A 22,578-nucleotide genomic window follows, 5' to 3' on the forward strand; every position below is an offset into this window, starting at 1 on the left:
ATTGCGTGCCCAGTGTTGTAAAAATCTCTGTGAACAGAGCGTTTAGAACCATGCCCAACAATTTGCAGGGCTCACGTCCAAACGCATGAACGTCATTATTTAACTATATCGAGATCGTTGTTCAACATTGTAACAGTTTTTAAAGCTCAGAAAAGTGTAAAAGCATCATAGGTGCCCTTTAAGTGTAAAATGCACAGCCCGCCACTGGTCTCAGGTAGGCTCGGGCCAAGCACACGTTGTTATTTCTAATGTTGATGAACTGCATAAAGCCCATATCTTTCTTTACTTTGGCTAAAAGACGCAGCAAAATTAGGTGACAGTAAAGATGTCAGTTTTTATTTGTGTCCGCAAGTTGAGCTGGCACAAGCATTTAGGTGTCTTTCACTGGCACTCAGTAATCGATAGCCTCTGTGGCCCTGACTATTACATAACAAAACACTACTAGGGTCTGAGCACTGCGGGATTCAAGAATGTGTGGATATCCGGTGATAATTAACTCCGCATTTTGGTTGTGTCCAATCAACTTGAGGGTTGAAAAAAATAATCTGAAATCTTCATGTTATTAGTTTGAAGAAGTACATTACACATATTTCTTTAGCTCAAACGCATTTTTTTTTTTTAAATAAAAACTTACAAATAACACCAGGTATACAATATACTGTGTGCATTCAAATCTACTTTAACTGAATACATTTTGCAAACAATGGAAATCTTTTTTTTTTTTTAATTTGGTTTGGATCTAGGAGGTGCAACTATTGACTGCACATGAGCAATGACAGTATAGAGTTCAATTCAAATTCTTTTGAAAAACTTCCACCCCCTATCCACCCCTCTGTGCGCCAGTCAGCGAGTGTTTATTTTCAGCCCGTCTCCGTGACACATCGTGAGTGTGCTTGCCTGATCTAACCAGCCTGTCTGCTGACAGCTGTTGAGAGACAATGTGTTTGGAAACTTCCCTCTTATCGACTTGAAATTGCATAAACACAAACACGCGCGCGCGCGCACACACACATACATACACAAAAACAGTTACTAAATACCAATGTTGTGATGTATTATTTTTGTTTTTGTTTTTTTTAGCATTCCCTTCTTCTTTGAAAATATAGAAATTCTAAAAGTATGTTTTTTTCGTTTGCTGACTATTTTACTTTAGTTGAATCAGACAGTGAGGAGCAGGCTAATTGAAAAGTTTGATAAGCTAGACTCTGAGCTGTACTACATGAAAATTTACTTTCACGACAATGAAGCACAGCAGTATAAAATAGTATAAAGTAGCAGTGTAAAGATCCATCTTTAAAAAAAGACATGGATGGTACTCTTTAAGATAAGAATTGTACCAATCAAAAGAAAACTGCAGCACAAAAAAGTCAATCTGTGACAGCAAGCTCAAATTGAGTAAGGGTAGTTTTGAAAATAAATAAATAGATAATAATAATTAAAAAAAAAAATCCCAGATGTGACCTTGCTAAGATTAGACAGATTTTATTTTGCTCTGTGGGAAGTTTGTCTTGAACTTCTGTGGGCAGTGAAAACGTAAAACAGTAATCCCACATATCTCCAGATATCAGAAGACAGAAAGTGAAGGCAAATCCGTTCACTACCCTGACATAATGGTGGTCATGGGATGTGGAAAGGAAAGGGAAGGAGGACCTCCTCCTCCTCCTCCAACTTCTGCAAGCCTTACTTTCTGACTTTTCCAGCTTTTTTTTCTTACTTTTCTGTTCTTAGTATTTCTGTTAAAACTATGTTCTTATCACCGCATGATGCACAAGCCCACCAAACTCATCAAACAATCAAATCAAATCAACACCCTTGTATATATATATATATGTACATACATATATATATATATTATTTTTTTAAGAAACTTCAATAGAACATATAGGCTGCAGACACAGTCGTGTGTTAGAGACATCATGGAAAAATACAATGAGCTCTCCCTCTCTGCTAGTGTGGCCACTGGGCAGCAGCGGGTTCTGTGCACCCACCACTGACGTATAAACAGTTATAAAAAATGTTCATCCTCAAGTCTAATTATGGCGATAAGGCCCCAGTGTTATTTTCAGCTCCCCGCCATGTGTTTGCCTCGTTGCTTTTTCACCTACTTGGCACAGAGCCTCCTTTGTGTATAACATGTCTGGCAAGCACCATAAACAGAGAGGTGGAACATTTCTTTTGCAGTCACCCAATAATTCATTCACTGACTAAGGGTTTATGAACATAATAGCCTCAAAGAGGTTCACGTTCCAGCACTTTGGTGTCACGCAATATTTCATGTTGATATCAATACTGATAGCACGACATCAGCGGATGAAAAAGCGCGGGATGTTGACAGAAGGACAGCACTGCTGGGAGATCGTGCTGGGTAAAGGACACTCAAAGAATTTTTAAGATAGGACGGCTACTTGCCATGAAGGGCTTTGTAGGTGAGGCAAAGGACTTAAAAATCTATTCTGGATTTTACGGAGAGTCAGCATGGAAGAAATGTGATATCTCATGCTTGGTCTATTTGGTCCTCGCACGACAGCAGTCTTTAGAGAGTTATTGCAGCAACCTACGAACAAAAAGTTGCAATAGTCAGATACGAAAGTTCATGAGTGCACTTCAGCTTTTAGTCGGCGTGTTATTTTATGAGAGTAGAAAAATGATTTAAGATTATGTTTGGTGGCATACTGTAGGTGTGCACTTGCTCGCTGAGTGTCCGGTTGATGGACGTCCTCTGCAGCGCACTTTTCTCTTTTAGAAACACGAAAGCCGAGCAGCTGGAGGTCATTTTGCAGGACCAGGACTATGATGTTTGTGTTCTTTACAATTTTGGGACTGCTGCGAGAGGGCAAAGCAAGCTGTACAAGTACAAGTCAGCTGAAGCTGTCTCTGTTAAGACAGGAAATGTAAAGATTTCCTGTCCGTTACTATCAGGGGGCCACAGACAATGACAGGAAACTAATTACAATTTTCTGAATGAGTTCAAAAGAGAGGAAGAGAGTAGTAACTATTGGTAATCCCTTTTATGAGCTTCCATTGTCATGATTGGAAATCGGTACAGTGAGATCATGTTGTGCATGTTCCCCGCTCTGCGAATGTAATCCAGTTGGTCCATTACTGCAATTGCCAAGGTTACTTGGGCTTAGCGGCTAAAGTCAACAGACAGTAAAACTGATGGGTGATGAGTGACCCTCAGAGGGTGTTCATTCACCAAGACAAATGCCCAGTGGATGGCACAGTAAGTCCACAAATAAACAAATGATCGGGTGGTTTTCAACTATGTTTGATTTATTCATGGTGTATGTTCACTTAATTGGGCAGAAGCAGGCACAGAAGCAGAGACAGCCCCCAATGTCCACGTATAATTGAAAACACACTGCTCTAAATACCGACCTTTGCCGAGGTCACTAAATCTTCCGGAGCTGGACCTGCTTGTAAAGAACAAAACACATGCAAGAGCCAGGCAGGACCACTGCCTCCTGTTGGACCCTTATAGTTTTCATGGATGGCTGCATGAGTGGTTAAGGAATGTGTTATTGATGATTTTCACAAATTTATGCATTACAGGGCAATGTATATATATCTCTCTTAAAAAAAAAATGTGTGTGTTTAAGCTAGGCATAAATTCTTCAAAACCGCACTGATAATCCGGTCTGACAAGTTGCACTGAACCATTCCTGTCTTTTTCCATTGTCTCCATCAGAGACCAGGAACTTGAGGATGCATACCTTTTTTTTCTCGATTTGTGTGCAGATAATTTTCTGAGGCGAGCAACAAAGATCCACTCATCTGCCAACAGTAACACTTTGAGGAACGCCTATGCACAAAGTTGTCTGCTTCCACTTAAAGAATGAGATATTAGTTCAGGAATTCTTTTGTTGCTTGACTCCTTTTGCTCCTCGGTTTCTGATTTCACAATCTCTCCATCAAGTCAATTTATGGTCAACACGCAGCTGAGGACAATGATTTATTTTGTTCCTTGTGTTCTTGTTTGTCATTTCACCTTGTTTGGGGAGGTTTTTGTGGTCGACCCGTATACAGTATGCTGGAAAGACTGACAGCTGAGGGACTTTGCCGTCTTTCTATGCCTCTTTGCAGAGGCAAGAGTTCTCACATTCTCCGGTTCACTCCAAGGTGGAACGGTTTCATCTTTTCCCACCAGCGTGTGAATATGGTAAAGCTGTCAGAACCCATTCATGACGAGGCCCCATGTGACAAACTGCAGGCACGTCACTGAAGTTCGCCCGTGCCATGCCGTCTTCATGGCATTCTACTTGATCAAAGCAGACTTTGATCCTCTTATTTCACATTTAAATGTGTTTGAGACGCGCTCTCCGCGCTCATTCCTTTCGAGCCTCAGATTTTTATCATGCGTTCATAAAAGGCAGTCAGCGGCCCTCCTCCACCTGAGCTGACTCTGTCCTCGCATGTGTCTTAGCTTTTTCACTGCAAGTTGCTTGCAAACTCTTGACACACTAACCTCTGTGGAGGGAACAAGGGAAGCTTTGTAGAGCTTCCACAGAGAACTAGGCCGTGCTATGAGCCCACGCTTGCAAAACAGCTGGAGAAAGAGAGAGAAAAAAGAAAGACAGGGACCGCTTAGAGAGATTATTTTTTCTTCCCCTCCATGGGTTTGCAGACGTGTGACAACGTCGAAGGCATCTGTGACGCCAGCTGTACAGGTCACTGTGAAGTGCGGCAGGTAAGTGAGAGATTGAGTGTCAGTGAGTCATTTCTAGGAACAGGACAGAGTGAATAAACAGGTTTGAAAAAGCAAATTAAAAAATAAATAAATAAATACTTAGCTAAACTGGGTGAGTGACACATGAGACAAGGAAGAGAAAGAAAAAGGGAAGTTAAAAAAAAAATCTGCAACAACATATCATATATTGACAATATCACAATATAATATTACGCAATAATAACAACCTTCAGCATGATGAGAAACAGGAAAAGGTCTGCTCTGGCCGCACCGATGACATCACTGTTGTCACTCAGAGCAGAGCAGATCTCCGCCACACGCTCTTAACACCGCTGATTGGCTGCAGCGTCCCCACCGTCGCCGTCCACCAGCAGGTGGCAGAGGTGGTACCTCCTGTCTCCTTGTATCCTGTCAGACCCCTCCCACCCCGAGATGTCATAAAACCAGGGGGGCTCCTCCATCTAATTCTAGAGAGTTCCAGCCCTGCTCATTGAATCGGCCTCAGTAGCCGTGAATCAGTTCTGACTCCTGTCTTCACACTTGGAACCAAAAACCTTTGTGGGGAAAAAAGAAAGAAAAGATTTTCCTCTAGAGCTTTTGGCCTCAGTGTAACTGACTGAAGACGGCCGTGTTTCTTTGTCTTGCCTTCCATCTCTTGGCAGTCTCTTTCTCTCGCTGGTACTGTGGATAAGTGCCACTTGCATCTTTCTGCTGCTGGACCGAACTGTGTCATTTGGCCTCTTCTCTCCTGAGAACAGCCTCTGTTTCTTCTGCACACCATCACTAAGACCTGACGTGCTTTTAACCTTAGGTATGTATTGCATTTCCACCCCATCTTTTGCACTACATCTGCTTGTTGTCTTGTTTTGTTTTTTCTTTTGCCAGTAGATCCCTTTAGATATCTGATATGTAGCGTTCACTGGTGTGTGTTTTTCTCTCTCTCCCCCCGGTGAACCTTATTAGCTCAGATACTGAGAGAGGTTCCACGCCTGAACTAGAAATAGAACTTGAGGGGCTTTGCTGTTTGGCCAAGTGGCCTCATCTTGTTTGCAGTCAGCTACTACAGCTGCTTTAGGTTTATTTTATGTATTGCACAGCATTGCTTTTGATAAGCTTTCACTTTGCATTGTGGCAACTATGGTCACACTTTGAATCTCTATTTCATTCTACTATGCACCTGGCCATAGTATGCAAACATGATTTTTTTATTAGATGTGTGCTTATGAATTTTCCAAAAATGTATTTTTTGATGGTGAATTTCTTTTAGAATGTATTAGAAATTGTCATGTGTTTCAGATGTCTCTGCAAATGTAGTTAATGTTGTTTCATGGTTTTCAATATTGGTTTATTTGTGGTTAGGAGGAAATGATTGAACGTTGGTTGAGATTTTTAAAGCACATTGGCATAAAACTCTTTTGGATTTGCCTCTGTCGCCATAAGTCCATAATGCCCGTTTCCTTTATTTTTTCAACCCATGATTAGTCAAGTCATCAGTGTTTCTTCTCTTATTACCTCTGCTGAGTGAGTGACAAGTAAGGCAATGTTCTCTGGGAAACTTCCGCAGCCTGAATGACTTTTATCATACCTGCCAGGCAACTTTGTGTCGCATGCCTGAATAACTTTGAGGCATTTGGTTATCTGTGCTGTAGAGCTACTGTCTAATGGAACTAAATGCATCTTTTTATCCCAGCTCAATTTCTGTACTCGGACTTGTTCAGCGCTGAAAAATGCTCACAGGTAGTTGTCAGTAACCAGTGATCGCTCATGTCTGATTTATAAGGGCATAAACTGTCCACACTGAACATTTTAACAATGGACAATAGGTAGCTCATTATCCCTCTGGGAGGTCCTTCACTTTCTGTTGTTCGCTGCATAAGCAAAAGGAAAAAAAAATGTCCAGTGTAGAGAGATCACATTACTCTACCACCTGAAGTCAGATACCCCCCTGGCTTTCTTTACGTGCATTTTCATTAGCTGGCTCAGGCTTCGTGCAAGTAGCAGGTGATAAAGTCAGTAAACACTTCACATCACCAGATTACAGGAGGCAGAGAAGAAGATGAGGTGGGAGGGCAAACAGACTTCTAGCTGTAGGAAAACGCTTAATGGAAAAGTACTGAGCATCAGCGAGACCGGGGTGGAGAGGGTTGCTATGTAGGTGTGCGTGTGTGTGTGTGTGTGCGTGCGTATGTATGTATGTTTTTGTGTGTGTGTGTGTGTGTGTGTGTGTGTGTGTAAGGGGAAGTGGGGTGGAGTTGAGTATTCAAAGAGAGCACTACCCCCTCAGTTTGGACGCACTCCATCGTTTGTATTTGACAGAACACTGCATGAAATTTATAACAGATATATCCTGCTCTACGATAACATTAAGTCATCTGCAAAGAGAGTTATCTTTGGCTGGAGTCTCAACTGTCCCAACACAAAGTGCTGCCACTGATATGTTTATACAGACTGTAACTACAGCAAAAGTAACCAGAGTTTTCATTCTGATGAACATTATCATACAAATGGCAGCTGCATGTCTGTACTCACTTCAGCTGTGTCTGCAGAGCAAGTAGAATAAAAACATGTATTGTTTTATCAGTATGTTTTGCCCAACTTTTTTTTTTAAGTAGCACATTTACAGGTCTGAACTGTAATAAATTGTTATTTACTATATAATTTCCCCATTGGTTTATACCACATAGAGAAAACATATTTAAAACATGATGTCAAATTCTTCAAAGAAGAATACTGTTGTAATTTTACTCAACCCAAATACTCAATGTATTGAAGAAATCTTCAGACATGTTGACTACTTGCTTGTGTGGATGTTACAGCTGTGCCTCCATTCTATACATCCTTTACGCACAGAGGAATGACAAAATGATGACTGAGCGCACTGCTGTAGCAAACAATATACCCAAAGGAAGACCTGTGTTTTGACCAAAAGATGGTGGATATTATATACGTCAACAGTTTCTATTCTGTGCTTGTTCTGCATTTAGCCACACCCTTTATGCTCCTGTGGTTGCAAATGACTCGATAAAGATGTGGTTAGACTTTAATTAACTGGAGCATACGTAAGCAAGGAAATTCCAACTGGCAACTTCTTATTTGTTACAGTTTTAAGTTTTTGACAAGTTTATTTAAATCCCCCTGCCCCCCAGTCCCCACACCCACTCTATCTTGGACGTAGTAAACCACCAGGCAGAGAAGCAAACATCTGCTTGAAACCACTTTCCTTTTATAAAGCCACACCAAACCTTGTGGAGCGTATTTAAGGTGTTTATAGTATTCTGAGCCTTATTCTACAAAGTGGTTTGCATTATCTACTCCCAGGGTTTGCCCCCCCCCCCACCTCCCGTTTCCTGCTCTTCTTCACAAACTGCACTACTGTCATATATAGGCGTTCCTAGGGTTGTGTGAGCCAATATAGTATGATTTAGAATATCTCTGTTCTATATTTCAATATGAGAAGTTCTGCTTTAACTCCGAAATGTTTGGTATGTGGCGGCAAGGCGGGTCAGTTGCCTCAGTGTGCACTGAGAGAGCCAAGCAATACATGGGCCATGTGAGTGAGCTCTCAAGGATTTTCGTGAGTTTCGTGCACGGCCAGACACTTCAGTGCCCCTGTCTGTCACTCCCCTCCTCTGCAGCAATGTGCCGCCTCGTAAACTCAAAGGCACACAGAAGCCTCACCCACAGGCCACATTTCGCGCCGTCCATTCCTTTCACAAACATTTCCTTCTCTTCCTCTTCCAACTCTCCCAAGGGTATATACATGCATTCTTTCTTTTGTGAGAGTTACGATCCAGATCAGAGTGTACCGTATGTACCATATGTTTTTCATCTCTATACTGGGCGGAGGCTCTGCGCATGTTGTCTTTGCCTTGTTGGGGTTTTTCTCCCCCACCGCGACACTTAAAGGTTTGTTCATGATAATGAGTTTCTATCTGCAATAAAGGAAAATGTTATCAGGAAAATGCTATACTGTGATATATAATGCTGGTAGAACGCATGCCTTGTCCTTCCCCTCCCCTGGATCCTACCAAACACATATATCGTTGTAATCTATATCAGCCATGTTAATGTGCAGAGAATTGAGCGCAAGTAGGTGCAAACCAGCAGTTAAATATATGACCTCAGTCTAAGGCTTTTCACACTTCAAATCCTTTCTTTAGAAAAAACATCTGTCCAGTGCGTAGTTGTTGTTGCGCCCTCTCTCTCGGTCCTTCTCCCTCTCTCTCTCTCTCTCTCTTATACACACTCACACACACACATGCACGCACACACAAACACACACACACACACACACACACACACACACACACACACACACACACACACCTGTTCACACACTAACGTGGCTCTTGAGTTGTGTTCACTTCTCGATGTTTGGGGTCGAAACTCAAGCCTCCCAACCACTGAAGACGGGGGGACACATCTGTCCACCATCTTTGTCAGTGCTGCCAAGTAATTATGGTGAGACCACGTTCGATTCCCCGACTCTCCATTTTCCCATCCCTCACTCCTCCACCTTTTTGTTTACCCCTCCCTCCTCCTCCACTCCAGCTCTTCCCCCTACCTTGTCTCACTGTCTGAAGCCAAGCAGATCCAAGCCATCCAAGATGATGCTGCTGCTCCTATCTTTTTGGCCTCTTCTTGCCTTTATTCATTTTCTACAAGAGTTTCTCTTCCATTTCACTCGCCATTTGAATTCATGCTTTTTTCTGTTATCATTTATTTGAGCTTGATAGCTTTTGCGCATGATAAATGTACCTTTTTTTGGTTCAAGATGAGAATGAATTTGTGTAAACTTGCCCCACTTGACCCTGCTGCCCCAATCCTCTAAGTTTTACAATTAGAATGATGTTTTGGCTTTCTTTTTTGGCACTTCAAATGTTCATGTTCATGTCTTCTCTCAACAGAAAGAGCAACCAGGAGTAGCTCAGGATGGCTCTGAATGTGCCTGGTCTGATAGTGATGGCGGGTTTCTACCTGGTGATCTTGTGCACGGGCATCTGGGCGTCGATGCGCTCCAAGAAAGAAGAGAAGAAGTGCACGGGAGATGGCATGGAGATCACCTTACTGGCTGGGCGCAATATCAACCAGCTTGTTGGCATCTTTACTCTCACCGGTAATGCAGTGGCAGAGTGGGGGGAGTTTTCTTAATGCTACATCCGATTGTCTTGTGGTTTATTACTGTGTTTTCAGTCTCAAAAAGTCTTGGTTTGCTTTTTGTCCCCTCAACAGCCACATGGGTTGGTGGAGGCTTCATCCTTGGTATAGCTGAGGCAACATACAATCCAACACTAGGTGCCGTGTGGGCTCTCATGCCAGTGCCTTATGTCCTGACCTTCTTCTTAGGTGAGTCACCCGATTAACCCCCTGTGAACTTTGAACCCTAAATAAAAAGAAAATCCTAGCCCCTGCCAATAGTAGCAACCCCAGCACTGTTCCTTTGCCTTTGGTTGATACCAGCTGATAAACATCTGATGAGTCAGCACCATTAAACAATTTGGAAATTTGGAGGCTTTAAGTGAAAGTCTACTTGAGACTTATTTATATTTATTTATATTTATTTATATTGAGACCCAAATACCCAAGCCAAGGTTGGGTACCTTGGCTTGGGTATTTGGGCTCCTCTACAAGAGGCAAATCTGAGGGTGGAATATTGTCACTGTTATTATATTTCAGACAGTGTAATCCATAGCGGGATTAAACTGAATCCATAGCGAGATTAAACTGAATCCTGAGCAAAGAGGATCCATTTGTTCAAACTGGAGTAGATGTTCAAAGTGGTGAATGTGTGTGCCACATGCAGTTCAGCCCCACCTAACCAGTCGCCTCTTACAGGTGACCTGTGCACACAACAGAACCTTCAGTCAGGATTATGGGACTCAGTATAGTAGCAGGGCTGTGGCGGCAAGAACTCTGACTGCCATAGGGAGGAATCCATTTCTAAATGCAGAGGTCCTGATCAATGTGGACAAGAGGCACCTTCTTGAGAGGAGACCTTAGATGTGATGTTGCATTGGTGGGAGGGGTGCAGTTATTTTAGTTGACCAATTGAAGGTGTTCTGTATACATACATAGCGCACGCAGCGAGGGGCATAAGCGCAATTTACAGTGGCTTTTAACAGGATTCCAACCAGCTCAACCTGTCCCAGAGACCATCAAAAGTCCATCAAAGCCTCGAGAGCAGATTTCTTTGTGTGCTTCTTGACATGAAATGACTTATAATGAACTAAGCAGGCCTCTACCTCAAGCTGAGGTCCTTCTGACCAGTGAAGAAGCTCATATAACCACCACCCTCTCCAACTCCCATGCACCAATAAAAGTGTCGCTCAGGTTAAAAATAGTATCTTGAGAAATCATTCCAGGGTTGTAACTTGGAGCAACAGCTGCGAAGGGATGAGTTAGTGCAAAGATGTCCTACTCTCCATTGAAGATAGATAGATAGATAGATAGATAGATAGATAGATAGATAGATAGATAGATAGATAGATAGATAGATACTTTATTCATCCCAAAGGGAAATTCACTAAGAAGAAGACATAGTCAGTGGTCTGTCTGCAACACATAAGATTATGAGCACTCCCCAAAATCACAATAGGCTGCACATTGAGTGTGAAAGGGAAGTGGAAACACTAAAGACCCTACACACAGGAAAAATAACATACCTTGTTTTGGTCCATTGTTAACAAAGTGAACATATGAACTCAGCTGAAAGGTTTCTTGTGTCACATGCACACATATGTTTGAGGGTTTCTTTCTTTTTGCACCAGGTGGTTTTTTCTTTGCCAAGCCAATGAGAGAGAACAAGTATGTGACGATGATGGACCCCTTCCAGCACAAATACGGGAACGTGCTAAGCAGCGCACTCATCTTTCCGGCACTGGTTGCCGATGTCCTGTGGGTGGCACGCACTCTTGTCAGCCTGGGTAAGTTGCTTCATCCCATAACACTCCCTGGCTCTAAAAATGCGTGCACACTCATAATGCAATCACACCAGCACCTCTAGATCTGGGATCACAATGTGCACAAACACTTGAGCAGAAAAACAGGTGCTGGGAGGAATTGTTTACGTTGGCCACAACTCAAATGTCTCTGCCGTAGCATTTGGCAAGAACACAAGAAAGAAAAGGGAATAAAGGGCAATGTAATAAACACACACGTATGCTAACATTCACACAAGTGGTGCAGTTGGAACTAATGAAAACTGGGCCCTTACATCAGATTCTGGTAATATCATCATATGGATACGTTTGAAAACTAATGAAAAACAGAATTTTCTCTTGGTGGCTTTAAAACAAGTACTGCTTGTCGTTTATTAAAACCTAATTTTTACTTGTCATGTCTCCAACTCTGTCAGTGGAAATCACAGGATACTGTGCCTGCTGGCTGTCACGTTGCAGTATCTATCATCACTCATCCATGTTCCATTATTTTTTTAAACTATCTGTCAGATTTGATCTAAACTCTGTAAAGTAGTAGCGGCAAGGGTGAAAAAGTCAAGCAGTTGGTTGAAAATAGATCACAGCTCATGAATGTGTCGGCCAGGGTTTGATTCCACTACAAACAATGTTGCATTTAAAAGTCGTACACTTTCAATGTCAAAACTGTTGCGCGTGTGCGTGCTTGTGTGTGTGTGTCCGCGTGTGTGTTTTAACCCTGTGTTCTTTTCCAGTGTGGTTTGAAAAGGGGGGTTAAACATCGAGCAGCCTGTTGATTGTGAAAGGTGATCAATTATTCAGCGGTTAGATCTTCCATTGCGCCAAAGCATTGACCGATACACGGCGATGAACTCTAATGTGCTCAAGTGTAATTTTATATCCCAGTCCAAAACTGTGTTACAAAACTGTTTTGACAAAACACCGGAATCGAGTGACCAAAGTCAACAAAAGAATGTTTCTGTCACAGCCCCTGATCCAATATAGAATCAGGAGACCCCTCAGTCAAATTTCTGACGTTGCCTCTGGAACCATTATGAATACCTCCCTGCTGTGCGATTGGCATCACACACAGAGAATGACACACACACACACACATAGGCACACACACATGCAAAAACCTGACACTCTTGACAGTGCGCTGAGAATGTGAAGCACAGGGGTGTTGCTGGGAGACTGTTGATGCGTGTGTATGTGTAGTATAAACTGAGCTCCAGGGTCTGCCTGGGTGTGTGCGTGCTGGTCCAGGGCCAGAGAGGACTTAGGTTTTCAAAACACACTTTCCATGGGGCTGTCAGTAAGCTGTATAGTATTGGCATGACACAGTCATGGTCAGATATCTGCCAGGAAGCAATCAGGGGCCGAGCTGAAAGGTTGCAAATGGTGTGCGCGAGTATGTGTGGGTGCTCCTGAATGCAATCGCACGCATGGGCTCTAAAGGTGGGGTAACAAGCTAAAAACAACACAGGGGGCTACTCCGGGTCTTCTTTCCTCTCAGTCAAGTCCCAGAGGCCCCGGGCATCTCATTTATCAATTCTTCCCCTCTATATTTAGGTAAGGTCCGACAGATAAACTAGGGGTTGTGTTGTGTCATGCCTGCTAAAAAGCACCCTGACAAACAGTAGCAAATAAAACAAAATAACTTACCACTTCAGGTAAAGATGAATTTCAGATCAAAATGCATTGCAGAAAGAAAGTAGGATAACTTTTACTGAGTTTAAATGTATTTATATATGTATATATATATATATATATATATATATATATGTATACATATATATATATATATATATATATATATATATATATATATATATATATATATATATATATATATATATATATATATATACATACACATATATATATATATATATATATATATATATATATATATATATATATATATATACATATATATACATATATATATTATACAAGATAGGTTGTTTTTCATATTCACATTGGTGAAAAAAGTCATGGCAGTTACCTCAGTTATCATCCTGCTTGGATAATATTTAAATTTTAAAATATCAAACTGCTTTTGAAGCTTACACTGGGGCAACGTGCTACTAGGCTAGCATTAATTCTTTTAACTTTGGATAATTCATGAATATTACGTCAACAATGAAAACAAGCAGTCGTTTTTGTTACAAAAAAGATTGGTCATCTGCATTGTGGGTGTCTCACTCATCATCCTGCTAAATATCTATACGCTGGTAATGTACCATGGAGTATAATTTCAAACTCTTAGCATCTTAAAGCCCCCTTTATTAAAACCTAGTTTAATTTTTTTAATCAAGTAACTTAAAATAATATTTGATAGAAAAAAGCAAAGCACACAAAGGGGACAGGATATAAAAAGAGGGCAATATCTAATCTGACTGCAAAAGTCAAGACGGAAGCGGGGGGGAAAAGGCTATTTCGATATACAGAAAGATGAGAGCAGTGTAAAGGGGAGGGTGGGATTAGTGTAGGCTGCTGAGAACTTCAGGGGGTGGTGAGTGCGATCGAAGGTGCCGATCTGACACTTCTCTGTTTAAGGGCATTGTTGTGGTGTGGCTGCAGGCTACGGCTGGGGGGACCCTGGCAATGTGGCAGAAGAGACGGTGAAGGTAGTGATGTTTTGCTTGCCTTGTTTGAGTAACCAGATGTCCTTTTTATATTTATTTTTTTTACTTGTCTTTTTTTTTTTTAACTACAACTTCGATCAATTTACTTTCACTACTTGAAGACCCTTCTCTCTTTACCTTTTTAAAGAAAACCCTGGTGTAATGTAATGACACTTAAAAAAAACAATCATAATATACCCCAATGGGTTAACATGGAATGTTTTTTTGGAGTCACAATCAATAGGCTGCCTCTGATATGTGTTTCTGTGCAATATTTAGCTAGAAATACTGTTTATTTGTTGCTTTACCAGAGCTCCTGGATGATTGGTAAAGGTTTAAACCAGACCTACCAACCTATGCGTAGTTATAATTTTACTCCTTGAAATGAAAATGTCATATGTGAAATTTTGCTTTTGGTTGGTAAAAGGTTTATACATTTGAGGCAACTTTCTCAATGAAAATTAATAGAGTGAAGCGCTTACTGACAATAGTGTGCTAAATCTGTAGTATGAGCACATCTGAGTGGATGCATGCTTACTTGTCTGCCAGTGTGAGAGAAAGAAAACAAACACTTTAATTTAAACACTGAAACTCTTTGGATGTCACGTAAAGCAGTTGCATGTATCTGTAGCAGCCAGTGCCTGTATGCCAGAAGAGTTCCCCTGGGAGTGTTCTGCTCCTCATCCCTCTGCCCTGTTGTTACAGGTGGAACTATGAGTGTGATACTGGACCTTTCCTACATCTACTCCATCATTGTGTCCTCAGTGATAGCCATCATCTACACCCTGCTGGGAGGGCTGTATTCTGTGGCCTACACAGATGTCCTTCAGCTCATCCTCATCTTTGTCAGCCTGGTGCGTACCATCATTAGTTCAATTTCTCAAAGTATGGATGGTCAAGGGAGGAGATGCTCTGCTCCCATTTCACCCTCGTGTGTGCTAGTTGGAGTGTTTTGTGTCTCTCCGCACTCCCCCTGGGAATTCTTGTTAATTGGAGAATAGACCTGCTGAAGCCAACAGCTAATGATTTAGCTGGAAAGCACCATCTGTAAGTCACAAGAGCTCTTCTTAAATATATCCAGAGCATTGAGTTGTTTACCCTTCCTGGCAGAGACTCTTTAGGACTGAACGTGATTGAATTTAGTAAACATGTAAAAGGGAAGAGCGCTCCACAGATCACATGACCAGACAAGCGTTCCAACAATTTGACTTTGTTTGCTCAGAGGAGGTTTCCAAACCCTTATTTAATGTAAACTCTTGCAGGCGGGTTATGTGGTTGGACCATCATGCATATCATGGACAGTTTGCCAATTTGTAATGGAATCGTGCATTCCTGTATATACTTGAGGGTTGAGCTATTAAAAGGACCATGAAAAACAGATCAGATGATGGCAGCTAATGGGAAAAGATGCTGCTGCGAGTGACATTGTGAGGAACTGCTGTTTTTTAAACTTGTTCTCCCTTTTCCACGCTGTATATGTGCTTGTTATGTCTTACTCCAGTCAAGATGTTACTCCTAGTTCCTTTAACCTTGATTGGACTATCTTCAATACACGATATAAGATCATCTTCAACTTATTCGTCTGTTTTAGCCTTCTCTTGTTATTGGTGATGTCAACAACTTTTGTTCAAAACTCTTTGCAGTCCTTTGCTCTTTGCAGTCCTACAGACACCATCCGAGTGTGTCTGTAGGAGCCTGGATCCGCTCAAATAAACTCAACGCAGGCCAGTTCGGATGTTGGATATCTACATTTCAAAATTTCCACAACAGCTATGAAAAGGACCATGAAAAACAGATCAGATGATGGCAGCTCACGGAGATCACTTATAATGTTATCATGAATGGCTTTCACGGCAAGACTGTTGGTCAGCAAAACATGATATTCCAAATAAGCTTTATGTAAATGCCCATAATTGTGCTGTTGCATCATTAAGCAGCCTGGACTCTACCTTCAGACTCGAGTTTTCTGGAGCCTTTCCCAGGGGCCCATAATCAGATTAGCCTCGTCTCTGTGTTTATGTATACAGTGGGTGTGTGTTCCTTTCCTGTTGACCAACCCTCACTCTTTGGACATCTCGCTGACGGCCTACAACCAGACCTTCCAGGCTCCCTGGGTTGGCACGGTGGAGCTCGACCAGGCTGGCAAGTGGTTTGATGACTTCATGCTGCTGGTGAGTGCTGCGAAAGATGATTATTGCAAAAATACTAAGCACACAAACACCTTGTGCCTTGTAGCGTCCAAGAGGGGGCAGCTTGTACAGAAAGTTCTTGTTCCCTTAGTTTAAGAAACTGAAAAATAATTTCAAAGCCAGGTTTCCACTCTGTGTTTGAACAACATAACAGTGTGTGGCCCACTATTATTCCACAAAATTTTCCAACATTTTACTGAATTATAGGTGAACGTTACATCCCACCAGCCCTCATTTAGCCCTAATTCCAGTTATGGAGGACGTTAGAACACAAGTAGATATTCGTGACTGTACTTATTCGAGCCTAGGTGCTAACATAACAAGCTGAATTCCGAAACATAATGTGTCGGACAGGAGGATATAACCGTCCGCTTACTCAAGTTCTTACCACCCAGCGCAGCCTGTGAAACGTAGACAAGCAAACAGGAGCATGGCAATGACAGAGGCATGAGATTATTGGTCCATCTTATCCTGTGTTGATTCCCGTCATTGAAGTCTTGACTGTGTGTTTTCGCCAGGCTCTGGGGGGGCTGGCCTACCAGGCATTCTACCAAAGAATCCTCTCGGCCTCATCTTACACCCAGGCTCAAGTGACCTGTTTTGCCTCTTCTGCCTTTTGCTTGGTGTTGGGTATCCCATCGGTGCTGGTGGGGGCCGTGGCTGCATCTACAGGTACACTGACAATATTCAATAAGAATAGATTTGGTCGTTCTTGGCACACCAAAAAAATGGAAAAGCTGTTCTTTACGTCAAGTTTTATTTTCAAAGTTCTCTTCTTCTGATTGAGATTTGATGGGAAGAGTGGGTGACCAGATCAGCAAACACTGTTTAACTGTCTTCTCGTCCCAACATTCCTCCTGTCCTGCCAGACTGGAACTCCACCAGGTATGGTTTGCCCACCCCGTACGATCGTGGCCAGGCGGGTTCCATCCTCCCCATTGCCCTGCAGTTTCTCACCCCCACGTATGTGTCCATCGTTGGGATCGGAGCTGTAGCTGCCGCCGTCATGTCCTCCATGGACTCAGCTCTTCTGTCCTCGGCCTCGTTGTTCTCTTCCAACATCTACAAGAACATAATCAGGAAGCAGGTGAGAGGAGGGATGTGGAACAATGAAGTAATAGATACACGATACCCAATAGCGAGCACATGACAGTGACATACAAAAGATAGCACATATTTACAAGCTGCAGCAGATTTCTTCTCGTGCATCTGCGATTCCAGTATTTCAATGGTCTGTCAATGGTCTTGAAGATGAAATGCCTGTTATGACTCTCCATTCCATACAAGCGCACGAGTTGCACCACTTTATGGTTTCTCGTGACAAACACTGGAGTGAACAACAATGTGCACACTGTACTGTATACAAAGTGTTTGGAGAATAAGTCTCATTTACGATGCTCTCGTGTCATGGTTATCCATTTCATTATTCCACCCACTAGGAATGTCTCATATAATGAGCCCGTAGTCTCAGACAGAGAGAACAGCTCTGTTAAGAGGCGTTACGGAAAAAGCTGCCTCTTATAGAATTTAATGGGAAATTATGGTCGTTAATGCCAAAATGGATGTGTTTATTACTAAGTCCCACGAAGAATTGTACGTGTTTTGTCACCTACTCGCTCTCTTTCTGTCCCGTCAGGCATCCGACCGTGAGATGCAATGGGTGATCCGTATCTCCGTCGTGGTCGTGGGTCTTGCCGGCACCGCCCTCACCTTCCTGGACAGCAGTGTCCTTGTGTTCTGGCTGGTGGGCGTGGACATGTCCTACACCATCATGTTCCCCCAGTTGGTCTGCGTCCTCTTTTTCAAGATGTCCAATGGCTACGGAGCCACAGTGGGTCTGCTGACGGGGATCATCCTGAGGGTGATGAGTGGGGAGCCGCTCATCGGCCTCCCGCCCGCCATCAAGTTCCCCGGGTGCCGGCTGGACGCAGAGGGGAAGATGACCCAGTTCTTTCCCTTCCGCACTGCCATCATGTTCATTTCAATGGCGTCCATCCTAATTTTCTCATGGCTGACTTACATCATTTTCAACAAGGGTCTGCTGCCCGAGAGGTGGGATGTGTTCAATACCAAGCGTGGCATTCAGCCAGCCGTCGTGCCAGCCAGGGGTGAGAGGAGGCCCAGAACTGGTCGCATTGAGGATGAGGCTGCAGCCAAACAGCTTCTGAGCACCACCAGCTGCTAGGGGAACTGGCAACGATGGGGAGAAGATGGTTACATGGGGGGAGAACATCATGTTCATCTGCCAAGAGGGTTACAAGAGCACCTGCAGATCTTGTTCAGCAACACTAAGGGTGCGGCATTCAAATTAACTCCTGGCACAGTTGCCCAGCATTTTATTCGATTCATTGCTGTCCACACAAAATATATTAAAATTAACTTAACCGTGAATTCCCTGATGAGGTTCAATGAGCAGGGTTGGCAACAGTGCCAAGATTGTTAAAAGAGTCGCCTCTCAGAAGGGGTCACAATTCCTGGGTCTGGGGGAGTTTGCGTGTTCTCCCTGCGTCCATGCGACTTCTCATCAGGTGCTCTGGCTTTCTCCCAAAGTCCACAGACATGTAAATTAGGCTGATTCACAACTATAATTTGTTTCTGTGTGTGGTCTTGTGATGAAATGTGAAATCACTCTGCCCTCACTCCAACAAAGCTGGGAGAGGACTCAACACTCTCACCAGTGTAGGATGGATTGTTCAGTTGGGAAGTAATTAATTCCTAAAAATTGGAACAAAAAGTTTGGCCTTCAAAACACAATGACATGAAGTTAAAATAAGTCAGGCACACAAAAGTGTATCCACTGAGCCAAATAGACTAAATTATTTTGAGGGGGGAGGAGAAAATGTAAAAATATATAAAAATGATTGCCACATTTATGTGGGACTTGATTACATTAGTATCATTTGAACACCTTAGGTACAATGTTTGGTTCTCTTTCAAAGACAGGGACTTCATCAAAATGAAAAACTAACCCAACCAAACTATCAGGACATTTACAAACAATATAAAAATTAATAGTTGAAACGATAAGGCCTTTAAAAATGCAGAAATGCAACCAGCCATCTGCCTAATACTCTGCTGAACCCTCCTGCCAGCTGAGTCCCACTGAACGCTGAACTTTCGCCGGTCCGCTGGGCCCTTCCCAGTGTGAACGTCCCTCAGTGATTTTTGGCTGTGAGCAGCTTGACATCTAAAACAAAGAAATGCTTCCAAAAGCACATCAGAGTGCACATCATGCACCTTTTTTAACAGAAAGAAAGTCAGCAGTTTGACTGTGACTCCAACTCTTTCTCTTTCTTCATGATCTGCTGCCTCTAGCCCTGCCACGCAGCTGCAGTTATTCTTTTCTTGAGAGTTATCTATTGTTCAGTTATCAACTTTTGACTTCTCCACAATTGCAATCGTTGCCTTCACCTTTACACCTGTGATTTTAGTAATCCTGTCAAGCTTTGTATCATTGTATCATTGTAATCACTCCTTGTGTAACTTTCCAAAGATCAATTTTCTTTCATTCTAATATAGTTAGCATTTATCAGTAAGTTTGAGAAAGTTTTTTTTTTTTTTTTTTTTAATGCTGTTTTTGGTATAATGACCCTTTTGAGCAGGTGTCTGAGCAGTTTCTGCACTGATGGCTTGGTTGACATCATAGCAGGGTTATCTGCTGGTCATCACACAGTGGGTGTGCACTTTTCATTACCTCAAAGATTGGTTGACTTCAGAAAGACATCCTACGCAAAGTATACCGTACCAACGTCATTTTGCAAAGCAGTTGGACAAATTGGACACACACTAGGCACAATACAGTCATCCTTTTTTTTCACATTTTTCTACCTGTATTTTACCCTTTTTATTGTACAACATTATCGAAATTTGTATATTTACTCACACATATATGTATATCTTTTTTTAATCAAAATTGATTGCAATGTGATGTTTGTTTAAGAAGATGGTCAAATTTGTGCACTTATGATGGTCAATTCCCCTGGTCTGGCAGAAAATTATGTGGTATTTTACCAGCACCACTGGAGCAACAGATTGCACACTGTGACATGATTTAATAGATGCAATATGCCCCAGTGGTCCCCATTAGGCCGTGCACAATGTAATGAATGATGGTATTGCGTTAATGTGTCATTGTTATGTAACGTTCGGTGGAGAATTGTATTCCTATGTGGGTTTAAACATCGTCTTTTCAAATTTACTGGAGGGATTTTGTTTTTTTGTTTTTGTTTTAAGTATTTTAATCTAAATTTGGTTTTTCTACTATAATGCATGCTGAATGACATAAACTTTGTTGTTTGCATAATGAACTTTTGTGAGGATTGTTTTCTCTTGCCACTTGGCAAGGCTCTACTTTGTAATCAATTAATGTATATCCCCATGGGGTGAGGTTCTGTTAGAATAAAGGATAAGAACAAATTCACTGTTGTTGTTGTTGTTGTTGTCATCGTCGTCTACATCTTCTAGAGTAAAGGAAGTTTTTCCTGATTTGCCTTGTTATGTATTTCTGTAAATATGAATGTTATGAGTCCAGGAAGATTGAGAGTGTCTGTACCTTCTTGGTCACTTGAGAAGATAGTAACACTAAGTCAAAAAAGGATCTTCTGTCTTGATTTTCTGGTGATTCTAACAACTACATCGCAGATAAAGGGCACCATAAGACTTTAAGGTCATGGAGGAATAAGAAACCCTTGTTTTGTGTCATTGATTATTTTTAATTAGGTTTCATTTCAGATTATAGACAGCACAAACCAATTTCTTTTAGTTTTGTCAACTTAAATTTCAAAAGTACTACAATGCTAAGCTTAACAAACAATTTCAAGTAGTAACTCCTAAAGCGTGAACAAGATGAATATAACCTTGCAAGGTAGCAGAATTTCTGATTTGCTGATTTCAGACTGAGATTCATCTCAAATTCATCATCATCTTGCAAAAATGGTAAATGACCAGTCAGCATTTGTGGAAAGCTAGAAAGGAGTGGCAGTGGTGAGAGTGAAGTCATGACAAGAAAAACAAAACAAAACCGCTTGCACAGTGGATTCTGCAGAATTGTTGCATAGAAATTAGTCATTGTCTTTACATTACAGAAAGTTTATTTAATCCTTAACTGACTTCCAAAGCATTGACTGTATTGAATGTGGCACACGCTAAGATTCCTTTCTATGGACGTCCTCTCACAGTCTTGTTCAGACATGTCAAATAAATTGTACGGGCAATTTAGTTGAGCTCTTTAGGGGATTAAAACATGTTTACAGTCTTACAGACTGAAAAAAATCGGCTCTCAGGTAGAGCAGGTAAATGTGCAGGGTGAAATAACAAGGCTTTTGTTTGTTGTTGTCATAGTGTCGCTGGTGTGGTGGGGGATTTATCCACCTGAGTTAAACAAACACACAAACTTGAACATTGGAACGTTTCTGCGATATCGTCACAGCTTTAATGTCATTGTGAACGATGTAGCGGTAATGAAATCTAACAACTCAAGACCTGTATACTGTATATGAGACCTATATAGACATATTTATCTACAGATTTATGTCCACTGTCAAGCTGCCATGTTATGGCCTAAAGGTATGACTGCTGGAAGATAAATTGCAGATCAGATTAATCTGCTGTACAGCCTTCCTTAACAACACTCTTCAAACTTAATCTCTCTTAATCTCTCTCATTGAGGTTTGTTCATTCTGACACGGTACTGTGAGAAGGGTTTAAACTGTCACTACTTTCCTTTTTTTCTATTTTACATTTAACAGCTGTTGTTCGGGAGATAAGGACATAAAAACAACGACCCACTCAAAAGTTGATGTCAAACATGACAGTACAGGCCGTAACACCACGCCCGTCTTGTGAACACCGTCATAAGAGTGGCAAGTTGACAGAAAATCTTCACCCAGGCGGGGAAGTGTTTTCCAAGGGTTCTCTTTTCTTTTCTTTTTTTAGTGAGTTCAGAATCTGTTTGCATACGGATAAAATAACTACCCACATAGACAATTTTGTGATTGGCTAAATACCTATGTGTGTAGACAAGTTTTGAGAAAGTCTGTGTAAATCCCCATTTTCTGATGATCTCACATATTTCTTCTATCACTTGTGTCTGAGTAAAGTCACAAAAACTCCAAGTAGATCAAAGGTCTGGGCCGCTGAGGAAACATGTTGGCTGTCCT

General features: G+C 41.8%; 1 protein-coding gene across 4 annotated transcripts; it reads left to right on the forward strand.

Annotated features, from left to right (window-relative positions):
* The first annotated feature begins 4,350 nt into the window (after positions 1-4,350).
* LOC142895349 (high affinity choline transporter 1-like) lies at positions 4,351-20,829 on the forward strand. 4 transcript variants are annotated; one of them, XM_076036311.1, is made up of 10 exons: positions 4,351-4,687; positions 5,350-5,498; positions 9,595-9,803; positions 9,920-10,033; positions 11,455-11,610; positions 14,937-15,085; positions 16,259-16,402; positions 16,939-17,092; positions 17,290-17,507; positions 18,057-20,829. In XM_076036311.1, exons 3-10 carry the CDS (start codon positions 9,620-9,622, stop codon positions 18,603-18,605), a joined length of 1,668 nt encoding a protein of 555 aa, XP_075892426.1. In that variant the 5' UTR covers positions 4,351-4,687; positions 5,350-5,498; positions 9,595-9,619; the 3' UTR covers positions 18,606-20,829. The 4 variants fall into 4 exon arrangements, with proteins under 4 accessions (XP_075892426.1, XP_075892436.1, XP_075892444.1 ...); XM_076036321.1 differs by lacking the exon at positions 5,350-5,498; XM_076036329.1 differs by lacking the exons at positions 4,351-4,687; positions 5,350-5,498 and adding an exon at positions 5,146-5,295.
* Positions 20,830-22,578: the final 1,749 nt, after the last annotated feature.

Source organism: Nelusetta ayraudi, unplaced genomic scaffold (assembly GCF_046127955.1).
Source record: "Nelusetta ayraudi isolate G7.1 ecotype Tasmania unplaced genomic scaffold, CSIRO-AGI_Nayr_v1 ptg000004l, whole genome shotgun sequence".
NCBI classification, from domain to species: domain Eukaryota; kingdom Metazoa; phylum Chordata; class Actinopteri; order Tetraodontiformes; family Monacanthidae; genus Nelusetta; species Nelusetta ayraudi.